At 34.3% G+C, this 22,844-nt stretch overlaps 1 protein-coding gene across 2 annotated transcripts; it reads left to right on the top strand.

Annotated features, from left to right (window-relative positions):
- The first annotated feature begins 555 nt into the window (after positions 1-555).
- Positions 556-18,954, top strand: LOC124363225 (SET domain-containing protein SmydA-8-like). 2 transcript variants are annotated; one of them, XM_046818391.1, is made up of 8 exons: positions 556-672; positions 10,945-11,082; positions 12,180-12,446; positions 12,537-12,791; positions 12,878-13,188; positions 14,378-14,730; positions 17,687-17,796; positions 18,699-18,954. In XM_046818391.1, the coding sequence occupies exons 2-8, from the start codon at positions 10,945-10,947 to the stop codon at positions 18,858-18,860; spliced, it is 1,596 nt and encodes a 531-aa protein (XP_046674347.1). In that variant the 5' UTR covers positions 556-672; the 3' UTR covers positions 18,861-18,954. The 2 variants fall into 2 exon arrangements, with proteins under 2 accessions (XP_046674347.1, XP_046674348.1); XM_046818392.1 differs by lacking the exon at positions 556-672 and adding an exon at positions 772-888.
- Positions 18,955-22,844: the final 3,890 nt, after the last annotated feature.

Here is a 22,844-nt window from a genome sequence, read left to right as displayed (position 1 = left end):
GATAAAATATTAACGATACACTTTTAATCTCCCTCTTTATGGACACTAGTTTGGATACTAAATGTTATATTTATTTTCCATCAACGCGGAAATATAAAAATGCATATTCAAAATTAATGAAATGCAAGGAATAGAGATATTAACTTAAAATTAAAGTTAAAAAATTAAAAATAGATACTTATTTATACATAAAACTATTCGCGCTTTATTAGGTGAAAATCTATTGTTTTCCTAATTAGAAATCGATATTAATGTTTAAAAAAAATAAGATTCTGTCAAATTTACATAGCAATTCATGTGTGAATTTAATGCTTCTTGAAATAAAAAATAAAGAAATTCCAATGTAATCACAATACTAATGGTATTGTTTTTGATTAATTAGGAGAAAACGCACAATTTTCTTGAAACTCTCCGAGTAACTATTTAAAACCGAATTAGTTGACGTTGTTAAACCGTTACGGGTTGAGCTTGTAAGCGGTGACTTAAAACAAAAGGCGTTCGAGTGCCTGGAAGAACGGGCGTTTAAATATAGCTAGCTAGTCTGAACTGGGACGGGATAATAGTTGGAGCACAATGGGGGGGAGGGGGGAGCGCAAGCACCGGCCAAATTGAGTCAATGTGAGTTACCGCCTCATTGTTATTGAGTTAACACCACTACACCACCTGACTGAGGTAAGCGTGTGTTGTAATATTGTTACGATACAGGGAGTTTGCTTACTAACAATGAGTATCTGTGTAACACCACCAGCTGACAGTCTGCATGCCTGGTCGGGTGCCAAACTTCTAAAAATTGCCTCATTATCGTGATAAACAGTTGGGACATGATGTTACGTTCGTGTTTTTGGTGAAACAGTTGCCGGGGAGTTACCACGTTCCGAGGATGTAAACGTAGGTCGTCTATCGTAAATTGTTATCTCTTAGTTATGGCTTGTTTTATTTTTAAAATATATATCTAATCTTCAGTTATATGATAAACCAGAGGTGATGTGAAATTATTGAAAGTTACCACGTTTCGACGATGTAAACGTCAGTTGTTTTGCGTAATTTGTTATCTCTCAACTATGTCTTGATTTATTTTTAAAATATGTAATCTTCAGTTATATGATAAACCAGAAGTTATGTCAAACTATTGAAAGTTACAATGTTCTGAGGATGTAAACGACGGTCCTTTTCGTAATTTGTAATCTCTTAGTTATGTCTTGATTTGTGTTTAAGATATCTAATCTTTAGTTATATGATAAACCGGAAGTGATTCAAACTATTTACCACGTTTCGACGATGTAAACGTCGGTCCTTTTCGTAATTTGTTAGGTTTTAGTTATGTTTTGATTTATTTTTAAAATATCTAATCTTTAGTTATATGATAAACCGGAAGTGATGTCAAACTATTGAAAGTTACCACGTTTCGACGATGTAAACGTCGGTCCTTTTCGTAATTTGTTAGGTTTTAGTTATGTTTTGATTTATTTTTAAAATATCTAATCTTTAGTTATATGATAAACCGGAAGTGATGTCAAACTATTGAAAGTTACAATGTTCTGAGGATGTAAACGTCGGTCCTTTTCGTAATTTGTTAGGTTTTAGTTATGTTTTGATTTATTTTTAAAATATCTAATCTTTAGTTATATGATAAACCGGAAGTGATGTCAAACTATTTACCACGTTTCGACGATGTAAACGTCGGTCCTTTTCGTAATTTGTTAGGTTTTAGTTATGTTTTGATTTATTTTTAAAATATCTAATCTTCAGTTATATGATAAACCAGCAGTGATGTCAAACTATTGAAAGTTTTTGAAACCAATGATTTTAAGTAGATTTCGCCGAAATATACGTATCGCAAATCCCCCCCTTCATGACGTAATAATTCTTAGTAATTTCACCTACGATTGCTTTCTGAATCAAAACTTACCATAATCTAAATATGTGTATTGTATGTATACAATCGGTATAAACACCAGTTGCCATTTAAGAGCTAAGTAGTGAAATGACCTTGAGGTTCACGCCATAAGAGAAATGTTAAACTTCTAACATATTTACGCTCTTGTTTTCGCACAGAATTGTGGGTGATATGTCCTTTTAAGGTTATGTTTAGTAATTTTCCATGCAAACTCTTTCACTTTTAATTATAAGGTGTATTTCACTTTTACTTGTTGAGTATTTAGGAGAGAATGTACAAAAATGGTGATTTGTTATCAATAAAAACTAAAATTGCCGATAAGTACAGACCGGGTTAACAATGTCGTATTAACCTTTTGCCATTTATATAAATATAATGAATATTATTCAATAGCACGAATGGTCTTTCGGACACATGTTTATTTGATAATTTTAAAATATTTGTGAGTAAAACAGCCAAATAATGCGTTTGTAAAATGCAATATAGTTGAATCGTAACTAGAGTTTTGAGGTTAGTTCTAGTATGGTCAGCTGGCGAATGAGAGATCCGGGTTCTTATATCGGCGGAGCAAGAACCTTTAGTGAATCGGTTTTTATGAAATTATTATTTTATACATCGTTAAACTATACGGTAGGGACACCACTTGTTCTGTAACAAGATTCGCTGATGTTGTGTCTAAGTTTAAGTCTATATGAAATAGCTAGTTATTGTGTATGATACATGTTAAACTATACGGTAGGGACACCACTTGTTCTGTAACAAGATTCGCTGATGTTGTGTCTAAGTTTAAGTCTATATGAAATAGCTAGTTATTGTGTATGATACATGTTAAACTATACGGTAGGGACACCACGTGTTGTGTAACAAGATTCGCTGATGCTGTGTCTAAGTTTAAGTCTATATGAAATAGCTAGTTATTGTGTATGATACATGTTAAACTATACGGTAGGGACACCACTTGTTGTGTAACAAGATTCGCTGATGCTGTGTCAAAGTTTAAGTCTATATGAAATAGCTAGTTATTGTGTATGATACATGTTAAACTATACGGTAGGGACACCACTTGTTGTGTAACAAGATTCGCTGATGATGTGTCAAAGATTAAGTCTATATGAAATAGCTAGTTATTGTGTATGATACATGTTAAACTATACGGTAGGGACATCACACCACTTGTTGTGTAACAAGATTCGCTGATGATGTGTCAAAGATTAAGTCTATATGAAATAGCTAGTTATTGTGTATGATACATGTTAAACTATACGGTAGGGACACCACTTGTTGTGTAACAAGATTCGCTGATGATGTGTCAAAGATTAAGTCTATATGAAATAGCTAGTTATTGTGTATGATACATGTTAAACTATACGGTAGGGACATCACACCACTTGTTGTGTAACAAGATTCGCTGATGATGTGTCTAAGATTAAGTCTATATGAAATAGCTAGTTATTGTGTATGATACATGTTAAACTATACGGTAGGGACACCACGTGTTGTGTAACAAGATTCGCTGATGCTGTGTCAAAGTTTAAGTCTATATGAAATAGCTAGTTATTGTGTATGATACATGTTAAACTATACGGTAGGGACACCACGTGTTGTGTAACAAGATTCGCTGATGCTGTGTCTAAGTTTAAGTCTATATGAAATAGCTAGTTATTGTGTATGATACATGTTAAACTATACGGTAGGGACACCACTTGTTGTGTAACAAGATTCGCTGATGTTGTGTCTAAGTTTAAGTCTATATGAAATAGCTAGTTATTGTGTATGATACATGTTAAACTATACGGTAGGGACACCACTTGTTGTGTAACAAGATTCGCTGATGCTGTGTCAAAGTTTAAGTCTATATGAAATAGCTAGTTATTGTGTATGATACATGTTAAACTATACGGTAGGGACACCACTTGTTGTGTAACAAGATTCGCTGATGCTGTGTCAAAGTTTAAGTCTATATGAAATAGCTAGTTATTGTGTATGATACATGTTAAACTATACGGTAGGGACACCACTTGTTCTGTAACAAGATTCGCTGATGTTGTGTCTAAGTTTAAGTCTATATGAAATAGCTAGTTATTGTGTATGATACATGTTAAACTATACGGTAGGGACACCACGTGTTGTGTAACAAGATTCGCTGATGCTGTGTCTAAGTTTAAGTCTATATGAAATAGCTAGTTATTGTGTATGATACATGTTAAACTATACGGTAGGGACACCACTTGTTGTGTAACAAGATTCGCTGATGCTGTGTCAAAGTTTAAGTCTATATGAAATAGCTAGTTATTGTGTATGATACATGTTAAACTATACGGTAGGGACACCACTTGTTGTGTAACAAGATTCGCTGATGATGTGTCAAAGATTAAGTCTATATGAAATAGCTAGTTATTGTGTATGATACATGTTAAACTATACGGTAGGGACATCACACCACTTGTTGTGTAACAAGATTCGCTGATGATGTGTCAAAGATTAAGTCTATATGAAATAGCTAGTTATTGTGTATGATACATGTTAAACTATACGGTAGGGACACCACTTGTTGTGTAACAAGATTCGCTGATGATGTGTCAAAGATTAAGTCTATATGAAATAGCTAGTTATTGTGTATGATACATGTTAAACTATACGGTAGGGACATCACACCACTTGTTGTGTAACAAGATTCGCTGATGATGTGTCTAAGATTAAGTCTATATGAAATAGCTAGTTATTGTGTATGATACATGTTAAACTATACGGTAGGGACACCACGTGTTGTGTAACAAGATTCGCTGATGCTGTGTCAAAGTTTAAGTCTATATGAAATAGCTAGTTATTGTGTATGATACATGTTAAACTATACGGTAGGGACACCACTTGTTGTGTAACAAGATTCGCTGATGCTGTGTCTAAGTTTAAGTCTATATGAAATAGCTAGTTATTGTGTATGATACATGTTAAACTATACGGTAGGGACACCACTTGTTGTGTAACAAGATTCGCTGATGCTGTGTCAAAGTTTAAGTCTATATGAAATAGCTAGTTATTGTGTATGATACATGTTAAACTATACGGTAGGGACACCACTTGTTGTGTAACAAGATTCGCTGATGATGTGTGGTTTAAGTCTATATGAAATAGCTAGTTATTGTGTATGATACATGTTAAACTATACGGTAGGGACATCACACCACTTGTTGTGTAACAAGATTCGCTGATGCTGTGTCTAAGTTTAAGTCTATATGAAATAGCTAGTTATTGTGTATGATACATGTTAAACTATACGGTAGGGACACCACTTGTTGTGTAACAAGATTCGCTGATGCTGTGTCTAAGTTTAAGTCTATATGAAATAGCTAGCTATTGTGTATGATACATGTTAAACTATACGGTAGGGACACCACGTTGTTGTGTAACAAGATTCGCTGATGCTGTGTCAAAGTTTAAGTCTATATGAAATAGCTAGTTATTGTGTATGATACATGTTAAACTATACGGTAGGGACACCACTTGTTGTGTAACAAGATTCGCTGATGCTGTGTCAAAGTTTAAGTCTATATGAAATAGCTAGTTATTGTGTATGATACATGTTAAACTATACGGTAGGGACACCACTTGTTGTGTAACAAGATTCGCTGATGCTGTGTCAAAGTTTAAGTCTATATGAAATAGCTAGTTATTGTGTATGATACATGTTAAACTATACGGTAGGGACACCACTTGTTGTGTAACAAGATTCGCTGATGCTGTGTCTAAGTTTAAGTCTATATGAAATAGCTAGTTATTGTGTATGATACATGTTAAAACTATACGGTAGGGACACCACCACTTGTTGTGTAACAAGATTCGCTGATGCTGTGTCTAAGTTTAAGTCTATATGAAATAGCTAGTTATTGTGTATGATACATGTTAAACTATACGGTAGGGACACCACTTGTTGTGTAACAAGATTCGCTGATGCTGTGTCTAAGTTTAAGTCTATATGAAATAGCTAGTTATTGTGTATGATACATGTTAAACTATACGGTAGGGACACCACTTGTTGTGTAACAAGATTCGCTGATGTTGTGTCTAAGTTTAAGTCTATATGAAATAGCTAGTTATTGTGTATGATACATGTTAAACTATACGGTAGGGACACCACTTGTTGTGTAACAAGATTCGCTGATGCTGTGTCTAAGTTTAAGTCTATATGAAATAGCTAGTTATTGTGTATGATACATGTTAAACTATACGGTAGGGACACCACTTGTTGTGTAACAAGATTCGCTGATGTTGTGTCAAAGTTTAAGTCTATATGAAATAGCTAGTTATTGTGTATGATACATGTTAAACTATACGGTAGGGACACCACTTGTTGTGTAACAAGATTCGCTGATGTTGTGTCTAAGTTTAAGTCTATATGAAATAGCTAGTTATTGTGTATGATACATGTTAAACTATACGGTAGGGACACCACTTGTTGTGTAACAAGATTCGCTGATGTTGTGTCAAAGTTTAAGTCTATATGAAATAGCTAGTTATTGTGTATGATACATGTTAAACTATACGGTAGGGACACCACTTGTTGTGTAACAAGATTCGCTGATGCTGTGTCAAAGTTTAAGTCTATATGAAATAGCTAGTTATTGTGTATGATACATGTTAAACTATACGGTAGGGACACCACTTGTTGTGTAACAAGATTCGCTGATGTTGTGTCAAAGTTTAAGTCTATATGAAATAGCTAGTTATTGTGTATGATACATGTTAAACTATACGGTAGGGACACCACTTGTTGTGTAACAAGATTCGCTGATGTTGTGTCAAAGTTTAAGTCTATATGAAATAGCTAGTTATTGTGTATGATACATGTTAAACTATACGGTAGGGACACCACACCACTTGTTGTGTAACAAGATTCGCTGATGCTGTGTCTAAGTTTAAGTCTATATGAAATAGCTAGTTATTGTGTATGATACATGTTAAACTATACGGTAGGGACACCACACCACTTGTTGTGTAACAAGATTCGCTGATGCTGTGTCTAAGTTTAAGTCTATATGAAATAGCTAGTTATTGTGTATGATACATGTTAAACTATACGGTAGGGACACCACTTGTTGTGTAACAAGATTCGCTGATGCTGTGTCTAAGTTTAAGTCTATATGAAATAGCTAGTTATTGTGTATGATACATGTTAAACTATACGGTAGGGACACCACTTGTTGTGTAACAAGATTCGCTGATGCTGTGTCTAAAGTTTAAGTCTATATGAAATAGCTAGTTATTGTGTATGATACATGTTAAACTATACGGTAGGGACACCACTTGTTGTGTAACAAGATTCGCTGATGCTGTGTCTAAGTTTAAGTCTATATGAAATAGCTAGTTATTGTGTATGATACATGTTAAACTATACGGTAGGGACACCACTTGTTGTGTAACAAGATTCGCTGATGCTGTGTCAAAGTTTAAGTCTATATGAAATACCTAGTTATTGTGTATGATACATGTTAAACTATACGGTAGGGACACCACTTGTTGTGTAACAAGATTCGCTGATGCTGTGTCAAAGTTTAAGTCTATATGAAATAGCTAGTTATTGTGTATGATACATGTTAAACTATACGGTAGGGACACCACTTGTTGTGTAACAAGATTCGCTGATGCTGTGTCTAAGTTTAAGTCTATATGAAATAGCTAGTTATTGTGTATGATACATGTTAAACTATACGGTAGGGACACCACTTGTTGTGTAACAAGATTCGCTGATGCTGTGTCTAAAGTTTAAGTCTATATGAAATAGCTAGTTATTGTGTATGATACATGTTAAACTATACGGTAGGGACACCACTTGTTGTGTAACAAGATTCGCTGATGCTGTGTCTAAGTTTAAGTCTATATGAAATAGCTAGTTATTGTGTATGATACATGTTAAACTATACGGTAGGGACACCACTTGTTGTGTAACAAGATTCGCTGATGATGTGTCAAAGATTTAAGTCTATATGAAATAGCTAGTTATTGTGTATGATACATGTTAAACTATACGGTAGGGACACCACACCACTTGTTGTGTAACAAGATTCGCTGATGCTGTGTCTAAGTTTAAGTCTATATGAAATAGCTAGTTATTGTGTATGATACATGTTAAACTATACGGTAGGGACACCACTTGTTGTGTAACAAGATTCGCTGATGCTGTGTCAAAGTTTAAGTCTATATGAAATAGCTAGTTATTGTGTATGATACATGTTAAACTATACGGTAGGGACACCACTTGTTGTGTAACAAGATTCGCTGATGCTGTGTCAAAGTTTAAGTCTATATGAAATAGCTAGTTATTGTGTATGATACATGTTAAACTATACGGTAGGGACACCACTTGTTGTGTAACAAGATTCGCTGATGCTGTGTCTAAGTTTAAGTCTATATGAAATAGCTAGTTATTGTGTATGATACATGTTAAACTATACGGTAGGGACACCACTTGTTGTGTAACAATATTCGCTGATGCTGTGTCTAAGTTTAAGTCTATATGAAATAGCTAGTTATTGTGTATGATACATGTTAAACTATACGGTAGGGACACCACTTGTTGTGTAACAAGATTCGCTGATGATGTGTCAAAGTTAAGTATATATTAAATAGCTAGTTATTGTTTATGATACATGTTAAAATTATTGTTTTCAATTAGTTTATACAATACTTTATTCTGCGAACTTTTGGGTCTTTTTCGTTTAAGGGCCAGCACCTTACAAACATACTATACCTGACTGACAGTGCATTTAATCGTTTTTTTTGTGTTATCAGTTCTTAGGGCAGTAGTCCAGGTACTAGTTCTAGTAAAAACTCGTTTTATCTTATCAGTGATAAACGCGCGCCGCTTATCTTTTGCCTGTAATGAAACCTGCGTTAGTTCTGTGAGTTATACTTAGTTTTTATTGTTCAATAAAGCGTGGTGAGTTGATCTGGGCTTGGACTTTGCAAGCTCGAGTTAATTTTTCTTTCTAAAAGAGCAAGCAGCGCAAAGCACTGCGCAGCGGGCAAGCATCGCGTGATCTGAGGTTTGAACAGGCAAGCTAGGGTCTTTTGTGCTGGCCCTTAAACGAAAAAGACCCGAACTTTTCTTTGCCATTATGGTTATCCATAAGATCAATGTATAAATGTTCGTTAACGCCCATCCCCAACCCCCATATGCACTAATCAAACTCGATGTCCCTTATAATATAGAAATGAAGCTCCGTACATAATTTCAAGTCTATAGATGTTTCTACTGCTCGTTCTCAAGGCAAGAATATCGTGCAGATAGAAAGAAAAACACTTTTACAACTCCTTAAGTGATAGGCTTCACTAACGTTCAGACAAGCATGTATGTTTGACACGGTGAATTTGATTTCAACTAAATATAAATAAATACTTACAAAATAAATAAATATAAGAATATATATTAACAAAAATGTGTTGATATTATATCGATAAACTAATTAATTATTTTGAATTTCTTTCTTGCATCAGTTTTTAGAACTTTTTGGTTATAGTTTTAAATTGAAAATTTGTTCATATGTTGGATTTTTTGGTATTAATATGCATGGCGTTTAAAATATCGTCCGGATTTCTTGTTTCCGTTTTTTAATTTCTACTTTAAATTAATGTGTGGCTCTTCTTGAAAAAATGCGTTTAGCATTTTATTCAAAAAATCAATAATTAAAACAACTGTTTTTAAACTGGTATTATTTTTATTAGTTTGTATTGTTAGATGTATATTAGTTTGATATTCATACAATATTTGATTTCATAGTTGTTATGGTATTTGTTTTAAAATCTTGTTTGTGTCTCTGTAGTCTTAAATTGTCTGAAGAACCTAATATTTTCACAATCACTGCAATTAATTTGGTAAACTCAAAATTGTCATACGATATATTTGTTTTTCTTATTTAGATTTTTGTTAATAAGATCAAAACTATTGTTTCATGTTCCATTACTGATATGAAATTTGGAAACTTCAAACGTTTTTCCTGTATTGATGAAAGTTGTACTAAAAGTAAGATTTATGTTTTGTTTTATCTTGTTGGTTTTCGTTACTGTCTGAATTTTGTATAGTTTTGTTTTAAGATTCTTTGATCATTTTTTCCAATAGTGTTGTTCTTCTATCTGTTTCAATTTTTTATAGATTTAGAATGTTTGTTTTGTTTTGTTTTAATGATCAAATTGACCCATAGCTACTTTTATTAGTCTATTTACAATCGAATGAAATGCTACAAATTTTATAGTATTACATAAGGAGTTTAGAAATTATTGGAACTTAAGTATAGAATTATTATTAATATTTCAAAAATATCTCTCTTGAGGGCCTTCCTTTCCCTATCGTTCCTTTTATATTTTTGCAAAGAAAAATAATTTAGAACAGCTATTAGAATTTGTGAAAATGTTTGTGTTGTCTCTGGCACTGGTCTTGACTTTTCAAATTTTCTTGATTTTAGTATACAATATTGTATTGCATGCGTCTAATTATTCTATAAGTTGAAGTTTAAAACATCAATTTTGACCAATGTTACATAGTTAAAATGTTTTTACAATCGTCAGCACAAACATTGTATTCATTTCTGCAACAGAGTTAACAAAATAGTTTTATCGTTCCCAGCGATTTATCATGAAGTCATCAACGGAATAAAACGCATTCGACACTAACAGATCTCTTAATCGACCTTTGAAACGTTTTTTGTTGCCAATTCTTTGATGCACTCCGGGAGTCTGTTGATCAGTTTAACACCGACCTGAGATGGAAGTTGTTCATAAGCCATCGTTCTGTGAGACCCCAAGAAGTCTCAGGTTGTCCCTTCCCCTCATATTATATTCGTGGACTTCACAACCATGTGTCAAATCACATTTGTATCTACAATACAGGGCAACCTCCAGGATATACAGGCAGGGCAAAGTCAGTAATCCCAAATTCCTGAATGAATCTCTACACGACTCTTTAAATTTTAAATAATGATTCTGACTGCCTTCTTTTGTAGCTGAAAGGCTCTGTAATTCTGAAATGTGAACCATAGGTGTGGCACCCGTTTCAGATGGTGGGCCAGACATGTTCCATCTGCCAGGGAGAGGCGAGTAAACGCTGTGGAGGCTGCCATATGGTCTCCTATTGCGGAAAGGAACACCAGAAACAGGACTGGATCAGGCACAAACTTTTGTGTAAACCTTTCAAGGTCAGTGTTAGTTATGGATTGTACTTAAACCATGACACAAATGTTGATGATCAGTGCAAAAGAAAATATTCACTAACATTGTAATGTAACAGATGTGAGAGAAAAATGTGTAATTTGGAGTAAAAGATTCTTTTCTAACATGGATGACATTGCTAAGAGGAATGTCTAGATTGTGCTGTTTTATTTCAAACAAATAAGTAACGTGCTACACACATAGAATTGTATACCGATATCTTTCGAGATCTGCAATCTGATATCTTATTCTTCAGGTGGATAGAGTACCTGTTCTTCAAAACAGTTTGAGTTGAAATAAACAGATCGTTCCAAAGAGTGTTGACATTCACGAGTGAGGAGTTGCAACAAAAATATGTCACATCGAAGCATACATGTCCACTGTGAGTTGTTGATCATATCGTGCAGACCTATTTTAACCTGTATTTTTAAGTTTTATTTCAATAATTAGTGGTTATTTTACTAAGTAATTATGAGCATGGAGTTTTTGTTGTAAGTCGTAAATTGTGCGAGTACAACGCTCGTTTGTTATGATTGATTTTAACCTAGATTTTTGAGGTTAGGTTAGTTATCCACTTGAGGAAAAGATCACGTTGCAGATATCCGAATGTTGTGTTACTGATTTGTTGTATCACAATCACAACAACAACAACAAACAGAGAATATTAGGGCATAGGTCGAGTAGTACATCAAATTACAAGAATATTAAACCATCTAGAACAAGACCTACATTGTAAATGTCTAAACTTTAAACCAACGTAATTGTAGAGTGAACCCTTTGAGGTCGGATTTGCGGCAGTGTACTCTACTAATAAAGGCCTTTAATTTGATGTACTACTCGACCTGTGCTCTAATTTATTTATGATTCCCTTCTGATTCCTTACAGACCACCCCCCCCTGACATGACAAAGAAATGGTAGTTACTTCAAAAAGTAGATTTATAGGTGCAGTAATGATGTACCAAGTTTTATTGCTTTGTCTGTAATCGTTCGGGAGTTACCAAGCCCGTGCGGGACCTTTTTACACCCTGTATAATGTCCATTATTATAATTAAATAATATTGTAATTAACTATGTTATGTGCAGGTCTCTGAGGACAAGATTTTAGGACGCCACCTGGTGGCCACTCGAGATATAAAAGCTGGCGAGGTGGTGTTGAGAGAGAGTCCTCTACTACAGGGTCCCAGCCAGGTGACCGGACCCGTATGTCTCTCTTGCCTCCAGGCAATCTCACAACACAACAGCGAGCCCTGTGACAAGTGTGGATGGCCCTTGTGTCGCAAACCTTCCTGCCGCCAGTCAAAGCAGCACCTCCCAGAGTGCCGCTGGACTGTGGAGAAAAAGAAATCACCAGTAAGTTCACATCTGGGTTGCTCATTACGGTCTTTACACGACCCTTGTTTCAGCTGAAAATCACCTCAGCTCTATGAAATATTTTAATAGGTGAAGATCAGCCACTTCGTCAGTCCGCATCCAAGCTACGAGTGTATAACAACACTACGGATGTGTTATGCGAGGGACAACAACCCCACTCTGTGGGAGAAATTGAAGTCTCTTCAGTCCCACGTGGAAGAGAGGAGAGAAACCCAAAAGTACAAAGAGGACACCAGATCGATTGCTCAGTTCCTGCGGCGGTTTTACAAACTCGAAGATGAATTTTCAGACGATGAAATAATGGATATCTGGGGAGTTATTCAGGTAATTTGCTTATTTTTTAAGTTTCATTGCATTTTCTTCGTAATACCTTATTAGATCATCTTGGACTGAGTCATCATTATCTTCAGGTGAATGGTCACGAAGTACCTGTCAGCCACCCGTCACACGTGGCCGTCTACGACCTATCATCCATGCTGGAACACAGTTGTCATCCCAACTGCTCCAAGAGCTTCACCAACACCGGCAGCATCGTGATACGAGCCGTCGATAGAATCCCTGAAGGAGGTCATCTCTCCATATGTTACACAGACAGTCTGTGGGGCACAGGCAACAGACAGTACCACCTCTTAGACACCAAGTTCTTCTCCTGCAAATGCCCCAGATGTGTGGATCCCACGGAGCTTGGAACCTACTTCAGCGCTCTCATTTGTGAAAAAAGGTGATTTGAATCTGATTTTGTGTGTGTGTTTTTTTTTAATATATAAATGCAACTTGGTTTAAATTCAAGAGAGTCAAATTTTAATAAGGTTTGGAATTTCAAATATTTTACATCCTTGTAAGGGATAAAGGTCTGAATGTATTTCTTGTGGTTTAAAAAGAACTAATGTTCCCAAGGTTCTGTTAGAGAAGGCTTCTTAGTCCTGACTTCGCCTGGTCAAATGACATTCGTTATTTTACTCTATTTCCTTTACTTTTTAATGCATGTTGTTTTATTGAGGAATGAAAACACTTATATTATAATTTTGTTATTTTTAAGATGGTTTACAGTATTCATAATCTTATGACTCCAGAGTGAGTTTGACTCCAATTATGCTTTCAGATTTCTGGAGTCAAGTCTGTGACAGCGTAAAATTCAAGACGCTATACTCTTAGTGAAGGATGAACTGGAGCTAAACACATCATTCACATTGAATAAACCCCTTCCCATCTTAGCTACGTTATATTTATTCATAATCATATTATCAGATCACCATGAATTACGAGTATAATAAAATAACCTATAACCTACAGTAGATATAATCATGCATAGGATCGAAGCTAAATCAGCTAAAGGAAAACTCGGTTAAAAGGGAAATTTCCATTATGTTTCGTACAATTGGTTATAAAATATCAAAACGACCCTAATTTTATTTATGGCCATTAATGTCTTTTCGTAGTTATTGAATTCGTTTACAGTATCTTGTACATTTGAAATCGTTATATTAACTAAGGCAAATGTCCGAAGTCCTATTATCATTTCAAATTATCGATCGTCAATAGCTAACTTTAAACGAACAACTCACTCAGGATTTCACTTCGCTCATTGTGTGAATTACTTGTACAAAGTACGATACACTGCACTAAAAAAAAACACACGTTTACAATAGATGTACTAAGCCTTGATTGTATCTAATACTATCAAAGCTATAATATACATGAATGTATGAAATTATTCTACATAAGGTTTGGGACAGAGTATTCTAAAATAGTAGCCACATCGTCTTGTAGCAACCTGTTGATTGTTGGTACAAAAATAAATGTGGCACTTCTTGGAAATCGCTGGTTTATCTGAGGGCAGAGATAACTGCGGTATCCTCCTTTCCCCTGCAATTGTTCGGTACTAATGAACCACGGTTCTGTTTTAAAAGCGATTGCCGGGGTCCAGTTCTACCGGAGAATCTGTGCTCCATGACTTCGGACTCGGCCTGGACCTGTGCCCGGTGTAGTCACTCTCTGTCCGACCAGCAAGTCGAGGATCTCCTGCATCAAGCCGGGAACGAGCTGGCGACTCTGGCCTCACAAGAGGTTCAGGCCTCCTTCCGCTTCCTGGAGCGCTGGAACTCTCGCTTCCACCGCAACCACTACTACCTCACCGAGGTCGGCGTGGCTCTAGCGCAGAGGCTCGGCCAAGAGGGAGTCCAGACACTCTCAGATCAACATCTTCAAGCGAAAATTGACCTCTGCCGGCATCTTCTGGAACTGCTAGCAACAATTGCTCCAGGTATGTGACCAGTAATGTATGTACAGTGCCATTGGTATATATTTCTTTAATAACACGCACTCTATCATTATGTTAGTCTTAAAGCTTTTTGATTCCTTTTTCAGGTATCTCTAAAAGAGCTACTACAAAACCTTTTACAGCATACATTTTGTCATATTTTAAACATTGTATTTGGGAAAAGATTAAGCTACGAGTATATTTTGGTATTGGAATGAAAACTTATATTTTAATCAAGACTTACTAATTTCAGTTCAGTTTATTGAGTAGTGATTTTACAAAACGTAGGCTACCAGTAATACAACAGGCGGAGCTTCTTATTCTTCTCGTAAAAATCGATAGAACCATTTATACGCATTCTTAAAATAATAACTTTAGCGCCTAACTGATTATATAATATGTGTTTATTTTATGAAATTCAATTCGCTAATTATTTAGCTCTAAATGGAATTAAAAAATACCAAATTGTAGTATTATCTATGAAAGAGCTTAACGCTCGATCTAAACCGAAAAAAAACACATAATATATACAAAAATGATATTTTTCATAAACATAAATGAGGGTATCATTATTAGAATCTTAGCATACAAAATGTTAATTATATGGGGAAATCTCCTTTTGGTATTTCTCCTTTAATTGATGTCTTTAATGATTGTACTTAAAAAACTATATAAAAACCAAATTTGTAATATTATGGAAATGCTTTTTTGAGGTGGTATGATAAAGTTGTTCACCTTCCTCTTAGTGCAACGTCTGGGATATGATGCTGTCACAAACTGTCAGATTCCAGACGCTGCACTAAGAGGAAGGTGAACTGGAGCTAAACTCGACATTAACACTGAATCAAACATTCCTACCACAGCAACCTAATTTATTATTTTACAATCAAACAGTGAAAAAAACTTAAAAACGCTGACCGAAAATGGCTCTCCACTGGTCTAAAAATCTCAATAGTTTGGACTTTACATCGCCAGTACTTTTAACATGCACTTCGTGTTTCGTAGATGTCTGGAATTCCTGCAATCCTTATCTTATCGCTTACCAGGAACAAACGAGCTCCTCATGCAGCGAGTAAATGGGGTGATCGCAACCAGCGGAGAGAAAGAGTGGGGATGGAGGGGCCCCTCCTGCCAACTACAGATAGCCCGTGTATTGGAATAGTGGAATGAGCACTCCGCGCGTTCTCGCTCTGTACTCCTCTGAATTTAATTTAGTTCAGTACCTGGCAAACGTATTAAAATGTATCACTGTATTTTCAAACCCTTTTCCGTAGTTTAGTACAGCATACATATATTTAAATTACATTTTAAAAGCTGGATGTTGCAGGATGCAGCACAATTAAATTGCAAGCAATTAATCTAACAAACCTCTTAAAATGTACCACTGTGTTTTTAGCTTCTTCAACATTTAAACTTTTCAAAAGATTCGAGACTTGTGTTCTTAGCATAGTAGTTAAATAATGATCTTCAGGGTCTCCAAAATACAAAATCAACAAATAAGTTGAGTTTTTTAATTACATCTTTTGTATTAAAATGTAAACCAATAAAATTGTTTTGTAACATTATATTTGGTTCATTGCATTTTCCAACTGCCTTAATCAAATAAATATAATTTGTAGGTTACATTACTATTAGTTAGAAATTATTGCCATGTACTATAGATCAGGTCAGCATTATAATTTCGTTCGCCAGACGACACATGACACATATCAGGCTTGGTCGAAGTTGCATACACAATTTCAAGTCTATAGCTTATTTTTCATTCTCGATATATCCAACAAACAGACATAAAAAAGTTCAATATTAATATAACTAATTCGATATAATTTCTATGTTTTGCAGATATGTTCGGATATAAAACGACTCATTAATTCGTAATAGATAATAGAAATCAGAACCGTTCCGAACTGAGGTCGCTATCAGCCGCATGTTCAGGGTTTGTCGGCACTGCTTGGCTCTGACCAATCGACGAATTTTCGGGATTTATCGGTACTGCTCGGCTCTGCCCCCACTCTTTCTCTCCGCCGGTTGTGATCACCCCATTTACCCGCTGCATGAGGAGCTCGTCCAGGAACAACGGTCTGCCGCGCTCGGCGATTAACGTAATAGTTATATTATGGGAATTTAAATTATTTGTATACTCTACAATAGCAGCTATTGTCAGCCATTACACTGCAGTATATTCTATGGTTAGATGAGTTTGTAATATTTTTAACTCTCAAGATCAAGTGATGAGTCTTCTGGAATATTATATTTTACTAATCGATACTATCTTGAATAATGTTTTACGAGTACTGCCATAGCCAGCGCAGATGGCCGGAGGCATTATTGTCAGCCCGTTCAAATACTAATTCCTTTTACGTGAATTTTCCGGAAAGTGTAAAAAGTACTGCGGGCACAAACAACAGATATTTGTTTCTATGCTTTTTTTCGAAAAACTAAATTTGCAAATTGTATATATATATATTTTTTAATTGTAATAAGTTTGTCTTTGTTTTGTATATTTTTTGGATTTTTACTTGAACAAGTTTAGTAAAGTGATATGCTGTGCTAAATGTGATACAAGCAAACAAAACCAATGTACTAATAAAACAGGTCAATAACTTTTCAAAATGCAACGGTAAGTATTTGTAACTATGCTTGTGTTGAAAATGAGGTATATAATATTAACTTTCTTGACTTTTATCTAATTATTATTTACTTTCAACATGTAAAACTCCTAAAATCATTTCGCACTACTGGTGAATATAGTTAGCACTTATAAGGTTTATTATACAAAACACTAAACATAATAAAAGAATCATAAGATGTGTCCGTAGTCTATAGATTTATTTCCCAGTGTTTTTGGTGCGGATGAAAGATTGAAATAAATTAGTAGTAAGATTTTAAATATTATTGATAGTCATCTAGATTACCTATTATTTGTGCTGTTGTCTAACTATTCTTTTGCTCTGCCTAGGAGAGTGTAGATTACTGGGACTTCTGAACTTCGAGCTCCACGCGGCTCTGGCGGAACTGGGTCGCAGAAGTATCCTCCGTGGTGCACCGGACATCCAGCAAACATTACTGGTGGGTCGATGTTCCAACATGTATACAAGACCACACTATTGACTGAAACTTGCACATCATGACTAATCTCATTGTGATGATTAATGAACTCAAATTTGTAAATCATGACTAATCTCATTGTAATGATTACTGACTAAATTGTACATCATGACTAACCTCAATGTGATGATTATTGACTGAAACTTGTACATCATCAATAATTTCTTTGTAAATGGTTAATGGACTAAAACTTGTTAATTAGAACTAACCTCATTGTGATGATTATTGATTGAAACTAGTATATTATGACTAATCTCATTTTGATGATTGTTGACTGAAATATGTACAGTACATCATTACTAGTTTTATTGTGATTAATATTGACAGAAATTTGTAAATCAATACTAATCTCATTGTGATTAAAATTGACCGGAATTATACTTTGGATTAATTTCATTGTGATGATTATTGACTGAAACTTGTTAATCATGACTAATCTCATTGTGATGATTATTGACTCAAACCTTTAAATAAGGATTAATCTCATTGTGATGATTATTGACTGCAACTTGTACATCATGACTAATCTCATTGTGATGATTATTGACCCAAACTTTTAAATCAGGATTAATCTCATTGTGATGACTATTGACTGAAACTTGTACGTCATGACTAATCTCATTGTGATGATTATTGACCCAAACTTTTAAATCAGGATTATCTCATTGTGATGACTATTGACTGAAACTTGTTAATCATTACTAATCTCATTGTGATGATTATTGACTGAAACTTGTACATCATGACTAATCTCATTGTGATGATTATTGACTCAAACTTTTAAATCATGATTTATCTCATTGTGATGATTCTTGAACGAAACTTGTACCTCTTGAGTAATCTCATTGTGACGTTCTTGGCAGGAATCGAGAAGTTGTTTGGAAAGAACTATATACTTCCTTGAACAAGAACCCGACGTACTTCCAGAAGGCAAGGTTCTGGCGCAAGCAAGAGTGAACAAGAAAGAGCTTGACAGAACCCTGCAGAGCGTCCACAGCATGACATCCGGCATTCCTGCAATGTAGCATCGTTACTCTGTGTGTACGTCCGGGCTGTGATCAGTTACTGAGCATTTTGTTTGTTACGATTGTCATTGTTGAAATAAACTATTAAACCAATCGTGTTTGTGAGACTAATATCCTAAACCACCATGGTATATTAAAATTAACCGCTGGACATTTTTGTTGATTATTAATTTCAGTATAGCAAAACGTATTCTTGGCAAAAAGTTAAAGTCTTATTTATTGTAAGAAAAACCTTGGTTGATCTATTAAAATATAACAAATTTTTGTTTCCTAAGGACGTATTTGTTTCGGGATCTTCCAAGATAACCAATGGGTTTCGTGATAATTTCCTTTAGTAAATATCTAGCCTATATTTCATCCAAATCTTGCCTTCAAATGGAAAAATCTTATTTTAACACGTGACGAGTGAGTCATATGATATGTCATATGAGTTCAAATGCCTACTGTACGTATTAATTACATCAAAATCTAAACTTAAAACATCCCTTATTGTCGACCAGTTTACAGATATTGAGTTGAAAAATTGTGTATTTGTATACACTTATATATATATATAAGTAGATAGTAATATGGGGTTCCTGGGCGCACTTTCGGAGCCGACCGAAAAGCAATGTAAAAATACTGTTCAATGTACCATAAAGGAAGCTGAGAAATAACACAGCAAATCTCAATGAAAAAATTAACCGAATCTACAGTCGTTCGTCTCCAAAAGCGATCGGTACATTACTAATCTACTCTGAGGAATGAAAAATTAACCGAATCTGAGCTTCTACTTTCTTAAGCTGTGCTTTGTAAAATGTTGTCAAATCTGCTACGAAATAAAGGAAAAATCTTCAATGGACAGTCGAGGTGTGCTACTACAGACCGACCATCACGATAATCGCTTCGCCTGCGTCATATCCGTAGTGATATCACGCCGTGAGAGGCGCAATCGTTGGTTTACAAGCACCATTTAGTTAAATAAATTTTTCTATCTAAATGGAGCGCGAAAAAATATCATGTCCGTTCTGCAAAAAAGAAATTTTAAGAAAAAACTATGATCGCCATTATAATTCTAAAAGTCACGAAAAAAACAAGCAAATTTACGATAATGAACTAAATTATTTAAGACAATGGGCTAGAGAGAAAAATAAAATTGCCGATCACGAAAACATGTTTTAATATTGAGAAATTACGTTGAATTAAAGAGAAATTTCAAAGTTGAAAAGAAAAATCTCGACCTATTTAATGATGAAAAACTTCATTCAATAGCTGAAAAGTTGGCTATCGTACTAACGATAAAACCAAGTCTGAAATGATCGAAGAAATTGATAAAACTCTTAAAGTAAAATCCGAAAATATCATTGATGTAGATTTTTATCCTCAATACACGGTCCTTTTCAAGCAATACATTTTAAACAAACTTGAACGACAATTCCCATGTCAATTTACAAATATCTTTCAATTATGCGGGTCAGAAATTAAAAAGTTTAATCGAGAAATTTCAAGAAAATGTTAAAAAATATGAAGGGCTATCTCTCTTTGGAATGTGAATACGAACGAAACATTAGTGAATGGTGAACGCAAACATGTCTAATGTATTTTTACTATCAAAGCAGACGAAATCTTTTGACGTAAACGACTTTATTACTAAGCAATTTAATAAATTAACAACATCGAGAACAAACGAATAATCCAAATAAAGGTTCCGGATGGACATTTAAAAGTTGTAAACAACTAGTTTTTAAGCCTTAACAAACACGAAATGATGAATGCAGGATCATACATCGATTTACCAAAGAATATCAAAGATAAAAAAAAGCTTGTATAAATATAAAAATATAGAGATGATTTTTTTGCTTTATTTACTCAATAAGATGTGCTAATTGAAAAACCAGAAAGAGACTGTGAACGTGTATAAGCATTGTGAAAAATTTGAAAAATTTGTGAATGACGAAATATTTTCAGGTTTTGAGTATCCAATGTCTCTGAAAGATATACAAATATTTGAAAAACGAAGCTACAATTCCAAGTATAAGTATCCAACAATGTCTATCAATGTCTACAGTTTTGATGAAAATATTAACATTGTTCCGTTACAAATTTCTGAAAAATATGACGCTGAAACAAAACATTGAATTTATTGTATGTTAAACAAGATGATAAATCTCATTATGTTTTGATAACCGATATTAAATAAGCTTGTTTCTTCGCAGTTGTCTAAACATAAAGAAAGAAAAATTTTTGTGTAGAAGATGTTTAAAGCCATTTTTTACACAAATCTGGAGATTTAACAGATCACTTAGAAATTTGTAAAAATCATGAAGTTTGTAAGCCAATTATGCCATTTTCCAGGTCAAACAACTAAATTTACTAATTATCAAAAGAAATTAACCATTTAACCGTAACCGTAATTTATATGGACTTTGAGAGCATATTAGAAAAAATTCTGACATCAAGAACAATCCACAACAGATCGGACTACAACCAAATTCAGAGGCACATTCCTTATGGGTTTTACTCTATATGTTAGTGTCGAATGTGACCAATCGCATGTACAAACCGATATGTTATCGTGCCAAAAATGAAGAAGATTTGAAAAACGTCCCAACAAAATTGTTTGAAGAACTCAATAAATTATCGAAATACATAGCGAAAAAATATAATTCTAAGAACATGAAACCTATTTGAAATTGACAGAAGAAGAAGAAATTTCGTATCAAAATTCAAACGTTTGTCATATCTGTGAATGGTCTGCTTATGATGTTGGGTCAATTCAGTATGGTTTTACTCCCTGATAGTTGGAAAGATAAGATTATAATAAAGTGAGAGATCATTGTCATTTAACCGGCAAGTTTCGAGGCGCAGCTCATGCATGTTGCAATCTAAAATTTGAAATTTCCTCAGAATATTCCCGTTTTTCTGCCACAATATGTCAAATTACGATTACTCATTTGTACATAAAAGAATTGGCTAAACAATATGGAAATGTTGATTTGATTGCAAACAACCGATGAAAAAATATATAAATTATTCTGTAAATTCTGGATATGGCTATGAATTCGAAGGTGATAAGCCAAGAAAATTCATCAAGTTTTCGTTTGTAGACACGTTCAGATTCATGGCCTCGTCGTCTATAGAAAAGATTAGCTAAAAATCTAAAGAGAGAAGACTTCAAACATACAAATCATTTTATACAGGATGGACTGAATGAAATTATAGAAAGACAGCCAAATGACGAAGAAGAAATCTTTAAAATTCTATCTGGAAAAGGCATATTTCCTTACGAATTTATCGATAGTATTGAAAAACTTGATTACACAGAAGAATTGAGAATTCAAGATTTCTATTCACTTTTGACAGATGAGAGCATATCTGAGAAAGATTTTCAACACTACTTAAATGTTTGGAACAAATTAAAAGAGAAAAATCTAGGAAATTACTCTGAATCTCTATAACATTCAAGATGTTCTATTGCTCGCTGATATCTTTGAAAATTTTAGGAATATTTGTTTGAATTGCTAATAAGCTTGATCCAGCACACTATCTAACAGCTCTCAGTCTTGCATGGGATGCTATGTTAAAATTAACGAAGAGCTAGAATTACAATTAATTAGTGATTATAATATGTATTTGATGATCGAAAAAGGTATTCGCGGAGGCATTTCTCAATGTATTAAACGATATGTTAAAGCAAATAACAAATATTTGAAAGATTTTGATAAGACAAAGCCCGAAAACTATTTGTTGTACGTCGATGCAAACAACCTTTATGGGGTATGGACTTATGCAAAATTTACCATATAACGAAATCAATTGGATGGATCCTAAAACGTAATACAACAGCAGAATGGAAAGAAACAATTTTGGAACTCACTGGCGACGAAGATTATGGCTATATTCCTTGAAGTCGATCTAGAATATCCAACAAATTTACACGAACATCACAAGGATTTACCTCTTGCTCCAGAACATTTTAAAAACAAACTTTGCACAACTCTACTG

Source organism: Homalodisca vitripennis, chromosome 5 (assembly GCF_021130785.1).
Source record: "Homalodisca vitripennis isolate AUS2020 chromosome 5, UT_GWSS_2.1, whole genome shotgun sequence".
NCBI classification, from domain to species: Eukaryota; Metazoa; Arthropoda; class Insecta; order Hemiptera; family Cicadellidae; genus Homalodisca; species Homalodisca vitripennis.
The sequence above is the reverse complement of the archived record's forward strand: the minus strand, read 5'-3'. Positions and strand labels throughout refer to the sequence as shown.